The sequence below is a fragment of the Hyla sarda genome, chromosome 2, assembly GCF_029499605.1.
Source record: "Hyla sarda isolate aHylSar1 chromosome 2, aHylSar1.hap1, whole genome shotgun sequence".
Classification (NCBI taxonomy): domain Eukaryota; kingdom Metazoa; phylum Chordata; class Amphibia; order Anura; family Hylidae; genus Hyla; species Hyla sarda.
In genome coordinates, this window is record NC_079190.1 from 259,082,867 (window position 1) to 259,096,605 (window position 13,739).

The window sequence follows — 13,739 nt, forward strand, 5'->3', positions numbered from 1 at the left end:
TGACATAAACGCAGAAAAAAAAATACCACCCACGTGTGACCCCATTTTGGAAACTACACCCCTTACGGAATGTAACAAGGGGTATAGTGAGCCTTAAAACCCCACAGGTGTTTGAAGAATTTTCATTAAATTTGAACATGAAAATGAAAACTTTTATTTTTTTTTATTAAGGTGCTAGTGTTATCCCAAATTTTTCATTTTCACAAGGAGTAATAGGAAAAAAGCCCCCAAAATTTGTTACCCCATTTCCTATGAGTATATAAATACCCCATATGTGGATGTAAAGTGCTCTGCTGGCACACTACAATGCTAAGAAGAGAATGGCCATGTGCGTTTACAAAGCCCCCATGGTGCCAGAACAGTGCTTACGGAATGTAATAAGGTGAGCATTTACACCCCACAGGTGTCTGAAAAATTTAGGATTACAAATTTTGGGAGGCTTTTTCTCCTATTACCCCTTGTGAAAATGAAAAAAAATTGGGGTAACATCAGCATTTTAGTGAAAAAATCTAATTTTTCCTTTTTTACGCTCAAGTTTAGCGGAAATTTGTCAAACACCTGTGGGGTGTAAAGGCTCTCTGTAACCTTTGTTACATTGGTTGAGGGGTGTAGTTTCCAAAATATTGTGCCATGTTGGGCTTCTTTTTTTGCTGTTCTGGCACCATAGGGGCTTCCGAAATGCGACATGCCCCCCAAAAACCATTTCAGCAAAATTTGCTTTCCAAAAGCCAAATGTGACTCTTCCCTTCTGAGCATTGTAGTGCGCCAGCAGAGCACTTGACATCCACACATGGGGCATTTCCATACTCAAAAGTGATGGGGTTATAAATTTGAGGGGGGGGGGCATTTTCTCCTATTGCTCCTTGTAAAAATTTTATATTTGGGGGAAAAACAGCATTTTAGTGAAAAAAAAATTCATTTCCGCATCCAACTTTAATGAAAAGTCGTCAAACACCTGTGGGATGTAAATGCTCACTGTACTCCTTGTTATGTTCCTTGAGGGTGTAGTTTCCAAAATAGTATGCCATGTTGTTTTTTTATTTTTTATTTTTTTGCTGTTCTGGCACCATAGCGGCTTCCTAAATGTGACATGCCCCTCAATAACCATTTCAGAAAAACTCACTCTCCAAAATCCCATTGTAGCTCCTTCCCTTCTAAGCCCTCTAGTGCACCCACAGAGAACTTAACCTCCTGAGCGGTTATCCCGAGCGTGACTCGGGGTTAATTTTCCCTGCCAGGATCGGTAACCCCGAGTCACGCTCGGGGTAGAATTGCAGAGTTCCCGGCCGGGCTGCACGATATATCGCAAAAGCAATGCAATATAGCGATGCGGCCCCCGGGAAAACATGCGATAATCTGCTCGGGTCGGCTCCCGTTGCGGGGGCCGGCCAGAGCAGGTAAAGAAAAATACTAAAAGTCAGTGTTTCCCTACAAAGGGGACTCCTGCTGTTGCAAAACTACAACTCTCAGCATGCCCGAACAGCCAAAGGCTGTCCGGGCATGCTGGGAGTAGTAGTTTCACAACAGCTGGAGGCCCCCTGGTAGAAAAACATTGAGCTAAGTGTAAAAGGAAGAAGTAGTAAAATAAAAAAACCTTTTGCTCACCTAATCCCGGTCCCTGCAGATGCCGTTCCCCTCCATGCGGTCCGGGGTGTCCTCTCTTCACTATTCATCTTCTAGGACCTTTCACTTTTCAGCCAATCACAGGCCGCAGTGGTGTAAAGCCTGTGATTGGCTGAAGGGGAAAGGGCTTGTTCTGCAGCAAATACAGTAGGTTTGAAATCTGCCGGGCAAACCTAGTGTATCCTGCTGCAGGACAAGGTGAGGGGGGGGGGAATGTGACATGAAGGGGGGATGTGACAGGGGGGGAGGGGAATGTGACATGAAGGGGGGATGTGACAAGGGGGGGGATGTGACAGGGGGAGGGGAATGTAACATGAAGGGGGAGAATGTGACAAGGGGGGGAATGTGACAAGGGGGGGAATGTGACAAGGGGGAAGAATGTGACAAGGGGGGAAGAATGTGACAAGGAGGGGGGAGAATGTGACAAGGAGGGGGGGAGAATGTGACGGGGGATGTGACAAGGGAGAGGGGAATGTGACGGGGGAGATGTGAAATGGGCGGAGGGAGATGTGAAATTCAGTTTAAAAAAATTGTACCGCTTTTGGTACACATTTCCAGACAGAATCATACCGCCAGGGAGGTTAACATCCACATATTAGGTATTAACTTACTCGAGAGAAATTGTGTTACAAATTTTAGGGTGATTTCTCTTCTTTTAACCCTTGTAAAAATGTAAAAATTGAGAGTGTAAAAAATGAAGATTTTGAATTTTCTTCTTCACTTTGCTGCTATTTCTGTGAAACACCTAAAGGGTTAACACACTTTCTGAATGTCATTTTGAATACTTTGAGGGGTGCAGTTTTTGTAAACGAGTCATTTATGGGGTATTTCTAATATGAAGGCCCCTCAAATCCACTTCAAAATTTTGTGAAAATTGGAAAATTGCTGCTGAACTTTGAAGCCCTCTGATGTCTTCCAAAAGTAAAAACATGTCAACGTTATGATGCAAACATAAAGTAGACATATTGCAAAATGCTAAATTTTCTAATTATTCATCATATTTTGGAATTTTTCACCAAGAAATTATGCCACTAACATAAAGTAGAATATGTCACGAAAAAACAATCTCGGAATGAGAATAAAAAGTAAAAGCATCCCAGAGTTATTAATGCTTAAAGCAGTTTTTCCCAACCTTTTTTGGGTCGGGGCACCCCTCGGAATAATTTTTTTTTCGCGGGCACCCCTAGAGAGGTTGGCAAGCAAAAAAGGAAAAAAAAAAAAAAAAAGGAAAAACTGCAATGCACTATATCTGTGGGTATGTAGATTACAGTGCTGCTTTATACAGCAACTCACAGATACCGTCTTCTCTAATCAGCGTTGTTCCCTTCTCTTATCAATCTAGTCTGGGCCATCATGACGATTTCTTCCAGCCACAATTCTTCAACGTTAAACCTGCAAAACAAACCTATTAGGCTGTAGGGGTGAAGAGGAGTGTACATGGGTGACAGATGGGTGTAGAGGAGTGTCCATGGGTGACAGAGGGGTGTAGAGGAGTGTACATGGGTGACAGATGGGTGTATATGGGTAACTATGTATAAATATATCAGGGGGCCGTACAGAGATCTCTTTCATGATCTATTTATACCCAGGTCTGTATCTATAACAAGGGGAACTCTGTAAAATAATTCAAAAGAGGTCTGGATGCATTTTTGGAGAGTAATAACATTGCTGGTTATGTATACTAGATTTATAGGGACAGAACCTTGATCCAGGGATTTATTCTGATGTCATATTTGGAGTCGGGAAGGAATTTTTACCTCTAGTATGAGGGTTTTTTGCCTTGGGGCTCATTAGGCATATAGGTTGAACTTGATGGACTCTGGTCTTTTTTCACACTTATTAACTATGTTACTATGATAGAGGTTTGTAGAGGAGTGTACATGGGTGATAGATGGGTGTACATGGGTGACAGAGGGGTGTAGAGGAGTGTACATGGGTGACAGAGGGGTGTAGAGGAGTGTACATGGGTGACAGATGGGTGTAGAGGAGTGTACATGGGTGACAGAGGGGTGTAGAGGAGTGTACATGGGTGACAGAGGGGTGTAGAGGAGTGTACATGGGTGACAGAGGGGTGTAGAGGAGTGTACATGCGTGACAGAGGGGTGTAGAGGAGTGTACATGGGTGACAGATGGGTGTAGAGGAGTGTACATGGGTCACAAAGGGGTGTAGAGGAGTGTACATGGGTGACAGAGGGGTGTAGAGGAGTGTACATGGATGACAGAGGGGTGTAGAGGAGTGTATATGGGTGATAGATGGGTGTACATGGGTGACAGAGGGTTGTAAATGGGTGACAGAGGGGTGTCGAGGAGTGTACATGGGTAACAGATGGGTGTAGAGGAGTGTACATGGGTGACAGAGGGATGTAGAGGAGTGTACATGGGGGACAGAGGGGTGTAGAGGAGTGTACATGGGTGACAGGGATGTAGAGGAGTGTACATGGGGGACAGGGGGTCAGAGAGGTGGACAAGGGTGACAAGGGGGGTGGACAGGAGTGACAGAGAGGGGTGGACTGGGGTGACAAAGGGACAGAGGGGTGAATATGGGGGGTGGAGTGTGGACATGGGTGATAGGGATGGCTGACAGAGGGGGTGAACATGGGTGACGGGGGGGTGGACATGAGTGACGGGGGGAAAGGTGGACATGGGTGACAGGGGGGTTTGGACAGGGTTGAGAAAGGGTAACAGAGGGGAGGGGTGGAAAGGGTACAGTACCTTAAGCAAGCCGGCATGGGAATCCGGCGCAGCTTGCAGTTCCACGGGACGGGAATCCGGCGCAGCTTGCAGTTCCTTCCACGGCATTCAGGGCACCATTTTCGGCTCACTGCGCCGCAAGGGGGACGCCAGGGGATGCTCAGTGCGCACCGTGAGTCATAGGCGCGCAGGCCGGGGCGGGACATTTAAAAAAAAATGTTATTCACAGCAAAATCCCGCGGCACCCTGGGCAGTGGCGAACAGCATTTCAGTGTGCCGGGGCACTTCGGTTGGGAATCACTGGCTTAAAGTGACAGTGGTCAGATGTACAAAAAATGCTCAGGTGCTTAAGGTGAAAATGGGCTGGGTCCTTAAGGGGTTAAAACTCTGTACCATTTAGAGATTACAATAGTCATAGCATTAATAGTTACATATCCGACATAAAGAATTGTTTATTACAGATATATAAAAACAATCACTTGTGACTGATGGATATTTTTTTCTTCGGGCAAAAAAGAGTTACTATCGATAAACATAAAATATACAAATACTACTAAGTTACCTCATGAATGATATTTGTAAAATTGGGAATGATTTTTGTGAATAGTGTTTTGGAAATGTCTGTAGCTAAGGGTATATTCACAAATTGTTGCTATATAACAGTTTTTGCTGCAATTTTGCAACAATCTTGTAAAAACTGAACTATGAGTGCAATGTGCGACTATATCCTGTGTTCTCCCTTAATGTTTTTTTGTGTGACATAATAAACCTATGGTTAGTAATGTCATTAAACATGCTGAAAGGTGTCTGTGCAGAAATAAGGATATACTAGATATAGACATAAAGATCATAATTTCTTTATTGAAAGTTAGTTTTTAACTTAACAATGTAACACGTTTTGATATCTAAGGCTCTGGAGCTTTGTCATTTGTGTTTTTAAGTTCTTCTGGTTCTTCTCCTTCTTTAAATACACTCACAGTCACTTGCCCAATCTCAGACCCATATTTATTCTTCACAGAAATGCTGTAGCGCCCAGTATCTTCAGCACAGATCTTCTCTATGGTCAAAGTTACGATTGTACCCTTCACATCCAGTTTATAGCGGTCTTTGAAAACCACCTTCTTCTCATTCTTTACCCAGGAGACCTCAGGGGCAGGATCTCCAGATATATGACATGTTAAACACAGGGTCTGGTAACAAGAGGAAAAATTTAAAAGGTTTGTTGTATGTTAAGTACATATTAATACAGTATTCTAAATACATTTCTTTTAGTGATCACAAAAGGTATTACCTTATGAAAAGTTTAACTGGGAAAGTTGAAATGGCAAGATGCATATATTCTAGGGCTGCAACGATTATGCAATAAAATCGATGAAATTCGATTACGGGATTCGTTGGCGACAAATCCCGTTATCGAATAATCGTCCGATTCAATTCACCAGCGGTCATAAGGCTGCTGCGGGCACCGGTGGTCATAAGGCTGCTGCGGGCGCGTGGTCAAATGCTAGGCCGCACCGCCGCAGACTCTGTTTAAGTCCCTGTCCCACCCTACACTCACCAATCATGCATGCTGCTGCTTCTCTCCTCCCCTTCCCCGCTGCTTGTGGATACTCTGTATATTGTGCCTCCATTTTATGGAGCCTCAGCCTTGCCTGGAGGACCTCACCCGTACTACTGCCACCGGTAGGCCGGTTTCCTGTTGTTTAATGCGCCCTGCCACTGTTACTGCCGCATTGCATATTGATACACATGGGGGTTATCATCTACAGACACTAGGGTGCAATGCTCTGCACAATACCCCCCATGGATATAGCAGTGTGTATATATATATATATATATATATATATGTATATATATATGTATGTATATATATACACACTGCTGTACCCATGGGGGCATGTGCAGAGCATTGCACTCTTGTGTCTGTACTACAGACATGGGTGCAATGCTCTGCACACACTGCTATACACATAGGGGTATATGCAGAGCATTGCACCCTTGTGTCTGTAGTACAGATACTAGGATGCAATGCTCTGCACATACAACCATGTGTATAGCAGTGTGTATGTAGTACACACTTACACTACTATACACATGGGGGTATGTGCAGAGCATTGCATCCTAGTGTCTGTAGTACAGGCAGTTACCCATGTGGCAATATCAAATTTACACTGGTTTCTGTACAGGATCATTGTACAGCAACTGGCGTAAGCATAAAAAATAAAAAAAAACTCGAATTGCTGCTGTTTGGTCACATCACATGCTAGAAACTTTTAATATGGCCATTGTACGTAATTTTTCAAGTAGAATCAGCTGAACCCCTTTTTTTTGTCATTTTGACATTTTTTCCGATTAATCGATGAAATAATTGGCAACTAATCGATGATTAAAATAATCGTTAGCTGCAGCCCTAATATATTCTACAAAGTGTACAGTGGTGAATGCAGAATATCCCAAACAATACAAACCCAAATAATTTTGTTACAGAATGCTGTGTTACCCAGATGGCAGCCCAGCTTCTAACAATAGATAGGGTTTTATAGATTGCCTGCAGTTGGTTTCATACAAAGTTAATAATATGTCTAAAATGTATCCATAATGCGCTCTTGTAAAACCAACCTAACACTGACAGGCACTAGAACTTTGGTTATACTATATACTGAAAAGCATTATATTTCCATTTTTGATCTACTAGGGATAAAAAAAAAAATGCTGAGATCAATAACATTAAATAAAAAGTCTCTACAATGAAAAAAAGCAGAACGTTTTTTTTCTTATTTAGGTTACGTTCATACGTTGCTAACTAGCAGTGCGTTTCCTGCTGCAAGTTACGCTACTATTTATTTGAACAGGTCTGCTGGTGGTCTGCAAATCTGGCACTATTGCAGACTGTCTGCGGACCAATACAAATAAAAAAAAAATCAGTTTGTCTTGTAGGCAGGAGAGTTAATAAGGTAATGTTGGGAAAACTATTGTCAATTACAAAGTTTAAATAATACCTTGCCTATCATTATTGTTGCCAGATCAGGTAGACCTCGGACCACTTTAGCACGATCTAGAAATAGAAACCAAATGTTAAACAATTAATTATACAGTGAATGCCACCAATACCACATAGTAAATGCTTTTTGTAAAAATGTTTGTCTAATTTGAGTTGAGTGCCGTTCCATATAAACATGTGAATGTCAGTAGCTGGGTATATTAGAAAATACGTTGCTTTGGTTTTCATCTGTTTTTAATATTTTTTATTATATGATTGTCTTGTAGCAATCTACAGGAAAGCATTAAGGTAAGTGAAACACTGGTGTACAGTGGTCCCTCAGTATACAATATTCATTGGTTTTAGAACAAACATTGTAAGTTAAAATAATCTAGACCAGTGGTTCCCAACCTTTTTTGCCTGAGTACTCCTTGGCAGCCCATGTCCAAAAATTGTACCCCCCATATTAGTGACATGTTTGTGTTTAATATAGTTGTTGTTATTTCAAATTTATATGTGTTTCTTTATTCTATATCCTCTCCGTGGCCCCCTGATCCTCTCACCACCTATGTACACAGTAACTCCACCAGCAGAATAGTGAGTGGAGCTCTGGAGTATAATACAGGATAAAACTCAGAATCAGTACAGGATAAGTAATGTAATGTATGTACACAGTGACCTCACCAACAGAATAGTGAGTGGAACTCTGGATTATAATACAGGATATAACTCTGAATCAGTACACGATAAGTAGTGTAATGGGCTGAGGGAGAATGTGTGTAAATGGGTAAGTAACTGGCTCAGTGATAGGAAACAGAGGGTGGTTATTAATGGCACTTATTCTGATTGGGTGAGTGTTACCAGTGGGGTACCACAGGGGTCAGTCTTGGGTCCTGTTCTATTTAATATATTCATTAATGACCTTGTAGAGGGGTTGAATAGTAAAGTAGCAATCTTTGCTGATGATACGAAACTCTGTAAAGCGGTAGACACAATAGAGGACAGTGCACTGTTACAAATGGATCTGGATAGGTTGGAGGTTTGGGCTGGGAAGTGGCAGATGAGGTTCAACACTGATAAATGTAAGGTAATGCACATGGGGAGGAAAAATCCAGGCTGGGATTATGTACTAAATGGGAGTACACTTGGGACGACAGACGTGGAAAAGGAGTTGGTAGTCTTAGTTAACAGTAAATGTAGCTGTAGTGACCAGTGTCGGGCAGCTGCTGCCAAGGCAAATAAAGTCATGGGGTGCATCAATAGGGGCATAGATGCCCACGACAAGGAAATAATTCTACCGTTGTACAAATCACTAGTCAGACCACACATAGAATACTGTGTACAGTACTGGGCACCAATGTACAAGTAACATATAGTGGAGATGGAGAGGGTTCAAAGACGGGCAACCAGAGTAATACGGGGAATGGGAGGATTACAGTACCCAGAAAGATTATCAGAATTAGGGTTATTTAGTTTATTAAAAAAAGAAGGCTTAGGGGAGACCTAATAACTATGTATAAATACATAAGGGGGCAGTACAGAGATCTCTCCCATGATCTATTTATACCCAGGACTGTATCTATAACAAGGGGGCATCCTGTAAGTTTAGAGGAAAGAAGGTTTCTACACCAGCACAGATGGGGTTCTTTACTGTAAGAGCAGTGAGACTGTGGAATTCTCTCCCGGAGGAGGTGGTCATGATAAACTCTGTAAAAGAATTTAAAAGGGGTCTGGATGCATTTTTGTGGGGGATACTATACTATCACCAGACTGTACACCTCCTCAGTGTTGTGCTGTACAGCCTGTACGGATTCCATTGAGCACAATATGTACAGAAATATTCTCTTCTAGAAGCAATGTTTCTTTAGTCTAGTAAATTACCTTTAGCCTAGTAAATTACATACATGACACAGATTGTGGTATCAGAATCCCATAATCCTATTCTTGTTACTTACTTTTTTCTACTACAGCTGTTTCCCTAAAAGAAATATAACAAAAATATCATATTACAAATGTCATATGCAGAGAGCACCATAATAGATTTTGTCTTATAACACAAGTACATGTGAAAAAGATACATTTTAACATGTTTACCAATTTTGATCTGTTGATGAAGTTTCATGTATAGATGGCCCCTAAAACCACTTCTATACTGTAATAGCTAAATTGGTAGTTAACAAAATACTGATTCTAGGAAAGAGAACAGAATGGCCACTTTCTGAGAACTATGGTGCACAGCTGTTGTGATATTTGTGCCAAGGCTTGACGCTCTGTCTTATGTATTAAATAAGCAGAAGAACCAAGTAAATTTTTTCATGCATGCCAACAGTTGAAACCAGCTACAAAAATCGCCCACTGTCTTACATCTTTATGGTTCCAAGTCTTCATACATTTAGTTTTTTTTATACTAGCCTAGTATATATAACCAGTAACATACTGTTTTTGAAGCAACAAGTCAGAATCATATGCACAAAATATATGATTTTGGATTTCAAGCATACCTGATGGTAATAAAATTCACCTTTTGTAAAATATGACCTCTGAAGTGCAGTCAAAACATTGCAACTATGCTTAGGTACATTGAATTCATATAGCTTAAACATAATTTTTTAAAGACTATCCTCAATTTTAGCTCATAATTTTGGAAAGTGTGCAACCTCCATCCATTAGATTAGATGAAAAATGACTGAACTCTAAACAGTCTGTAGTAGATTTTGTGTCTTCCTATTTTTATGTGGATTCAATTAGAATGAAATTAGGGATTATTGATGTACACAATGCGTTTCAACCCTGTACTAGGGTCTTCATCAGGCATACAGACAATTAAAATACCAGTAAATTACATACAGACTTAATCAATTACTTTTGGGTGATAGGTATAGAACCCTTTTGCAAAGCAAACTCACTGGGAGAAAAAAACTATTGTAAAAACAATATTCTATGTAACAGGTGTTACGCCGAGCGCTCCGGGTCCCCGCTCCTCCCCGGAGCGCTCGCAACTTCCTCGCATTTGCAGCGCCCCGGTCAGACCTGCTGACCGGGTGCGCTGCAATTTCTCTCTCAGCCGGGATGCGATTCGCGATGCGGGAGGCGCCCGCTCGCGATGCGCATCCCGGCTCCCGTACCTGACTCGCTCCCCGTCGGTCTTGTCCCGGCGCGCGCGGCCCCGCTCCTTAGGGCACGCGCGCGCCGGGTCTCTGCAGTTTAAAGGGCCACTGCGCCACTGATTGGCGCAGCAGGCTTAATTAGTGTGTTCACCTGTGCACTCCCTATTTATACATCACTTCCCCTGCACTCCCTTGCCGGATCTTGTTGCCATTGTGCCAGTGAAAGCGTTCCTTGTGTGTTCCTAGCCTGTGTTCCAGACCTCCTGCCGTTGCCCCTGACTACGATCCTTGCTGCCTGCCCTGACCTTCTGCTACGTCCGACCTTGCTCTTGTCTACTCCCTTGTACCGCGCCTATCTTCAGCAGTCAGAGAGGTTGAGCCGTTGCTGGTGGATACGACCTGGTTGCTACCGCCGCTGCAAGACCATCTCGCTTTGCGGCGGGCTCTGGTGAATACCAGTAGCAACTTAGAACCGGTCCACCAACACGGTCCACGCAAATCCCTCTCTGGCACAGAGGATCCACCTCCAGCCAGCCGAATCGTGACAGTAGATCCGGCCATGGATCCCGCTGAAGTCCCACTGCCAGTTGTCGCCGACCTCACCACGGTGGTCGCCCAGCAGTCGCAACAGATAGCGCAACAAGGCCACCAGCTGTCTCAACTGACCGTGATGCTACAGCAGCTATTACCACAACTCCAGCAACAATCTCCTTCGCCAGCTCCTGCACCTCCTCCGCAGCGAGTGGCCGCTTCCGGCCTATGATTATCCTTGCCGGATAAATTTGATGGGGACTCTAAGTTTTGCCGTGGCTTTCTTTCACAATGTTCCCTGCACTTGGAGATGATGTCGGACCAGTTTCCTACTGAAAGGTCTAAGGTGGCTTTCGTAGTCAGCCTTCTGTCTGGGAAAGCTCTTTCATGGGCCACACCGCTCTGGGACCGCAATGACCCTGTCACTGCCTCTGTACACTCCTTCTTCACGGAGATTCGAAGTGTCTTTCAGGAACCTGCCCGAGCCTCTTCTGCTGAGACTGCCCTGCTGAACCTGGTCCAGGGTAATTCTTCTGTTGGCGAGTACGCCATCCGATTCCGTACTCTTGCCTCCGAATTATCCTGGAATAATGAGGCCCTCTGCGCGACCTTTAAAAAAGGCCTATCCAGCAACATTAAAGATGTGCTGGCCGCACGAGAAATTCCTGCTAACCTGCATGAACTTATTCATCTGGCCACCCGCATTGACATGCGTTTTTCCGAAAGGCGTCAGGAGCTCCGCCAGGATATGGACTTTGTTCGCACGAGGCGGTTTCTCTCCCCGGCTCCTCTCTCCTCTGGTCCTCTGCAATCCGTTCCTGTGCCTCCCGCCGTGGACGCTATGCAAGTTGACCGGTCTCGCTTGACACCTCAAGAGAGGACACGACGCCGCATGGAGAATCTGTGCCTGTACTGTGCCAGTACCGAACACTTCTTGAAGGATTGTCCTATCCGCCCTCCCCGCCTGGAAAGACGTCCGCTGATTCCGCACAAAGGTGAGACAGTTTTTGATGTCAACTCTGCTTCTCCACGCCTTACTGTGCCTGTGCGGATATCTTCCTCTACCTTCTCCTTCTCTGCTGTGGCCTTCCTGGATTCCGGATCTGCAGGAAATTTTATTTTGGCCTCTCTCATCAACAGGTTCAACATCCCGGTGACCAGTCTCGCCAGACCCCTCTACATCAATTCTGTTTACAATGAAAGATTGGACTGTACCGTGCGTTACCGCACGGAACCTCTCCTAATGTGCATCGGACCTCATCACGAAAAAATTGAATTTTTGGTCCTCTCCAACTGCACTTTTGAAATTCTTCTTGGTTTACCGTGGCTTCAACGCCATTCCCCAACCCTTGATTGGTCCACAGGAGAAATCAAGAACTGGGGTACTTCTTGTCTCAAGGACTGTCTTAAACCGGTTCCCAGTACTCCCTGCCGTGACCCTGTGGTTCCCCCTGTATCCGGTCTTCCTAAGGCTTATATGGACTATGCTGACGTCTTTTGCAAGAAGCAAGCTGATACTTTACCCCCTCACAGGCCTTATGACTGTCCTATTGACCTCCTCCCGGGTACTACTCCACCCCGGGGCAGAATCTATCCTCTGTCTGCTCCAGTGACTCTTGCCATGTCTGAGTACATCCAGGAGAATTTAAAAAAGGGCTTTATCCGCAAATCCTCCTCTCCTGCCGGAGCTGGATTTTTTTTTGTGTCCAAAAAAGATGGCTCCCTACGCCCTTGCATTGACTACCGCAGACTTAATAAAATCACGTTAAAAAAACGCTACCCCTTACCTCTTATCTCGGAACTCTTTGATCGCCTACAAGGTGCCCACATCTTTACCAAACTGGACTTAAGGGGGGCTTATAATCTCATCCGCATCAGGGAGGGGGACGAATGGAAGACTGCATTTAACACTAGAGATGGACACTTTGAGTATCTGGTCATACCCTTTGGCCTGTGCAACGCCCCTGCCGTCTTCCAAGACTTTGTTAATGAAATTTTTCGTGATCTCTTATATTCCTGTGTTGTGGTTTATCTGGACGACATTCTGATTTTTTCTGCCAACTTAGAAGAACACCGCCAGCATGTCCGCATGGTTCTTCAGCGACTTCGGGACAATCAACTTTATGCCAAAATGGAAAAATGTCTCTTTGAATGTCAATCTCTTCCTTTCCTAGGATACTTGGTCTCTGGCCAGGGACTACAAATGGACCCAGATAAACTCTCTGCCGTCTTAGATTGGCCACGCCCCTCCGGACTCCGTGCTATCCAACGTTTTTTGGGGTTTGCCAATTATTACAGACAATTTATTCCACACTTTTCCACTATTGTGGCTCCTATCGTGGCTTTAACCAAGAAAAATGCCAATCCCAAGTCCTGGTCTCCACAAGCGGAAGACGCATTTAAACATCTCAAGTCTGCCTTTTCTTCTGCTCCCGTGCTCTCCAGACCTGACCCATCTAAACCCTTCCTATTGGAGGTAGATGCCTCCTCAGTGGGAGCTGGAGCTGTCCTTCTACAAAAAAATTCTTCCGGGCATGCTGTTACTTGTGGGGTTTTTTTCTAGGACCTTCTCTCCAGCGGAGAGGAATTACTCCATCGGGGATCGAGAACTACTGGCCATTAAATTGGCGCTTGAGGAATGGAGGCATCTGCTGGAGGGATCAAAATTTCCAGTTATCATATACACTGATCACAAGAATCTCTCCTATCTCCAGTCTGCCCAACGACTGAACCCTCGCCAGGCCAGGTGGTCGTTGTTCTTTGCCCGTTTTAACTTTGAAATTCATTTTCGCCCTGCTGACAAGAAC

At 44.1% G+C, this 13,739-nt stretch overlaps 1 protein-coding gene and 1 long non-coding RNA gene across 6 annotated transcripts in view; one reads left to right on the forward strand and one right to left on the reverse strand.

The window, feature by feature from the left end:
• The window catches only part of LOC130356032 (uncharacterized), a 68,854-nt gene that overhangs the window by 30,644 nt on the left and 24,471 nt on the right, over window positions 1-13,739 (forward strand). For all 5 annotated transcript variants that reach the window (XR_008888748.1, XR_008888750.1, XR_008888749.1 and 2 more), the window contains 2 exons: window positions 5,333-5,531; window positions 7,582-7,603. This is a non-coding gene — a long non-coding RNA (uncharacterized LOC130356032). The remainder of the gene's footprint in view (window positions 1-5,332; window positions 5,532-7,581; window positions 7,604-13,739) is intronic.
• The window catches only part of MYOM3 (myomesin 3), a 141,204-nt gene continuing 132,653 nt past the window's right edge, over window positions 5,189-13,739 (reverse strand). Inside the window, exons 34-36 of the mRNA XM_056557031.1 lie at window positions 9,250-9,272; window positions 7,314-7,369; window positions 5,189-5,504 (exon numbers count right to left, since the gene is read on the reverse strand). Coding sequence (XP_056413006.1) covers window positions 5,220-5,504; window positions 7,314-7,369; window positions 9,250-9,272 — 364 coding nt within the window. The 3' untranslated portion in view covers window positions 5,189-5,219. The remainder of the gene's footprint in view (window positions 5,505-7,313; window positions 7,370-9,249; window positions 9,273-13,739) is intronic.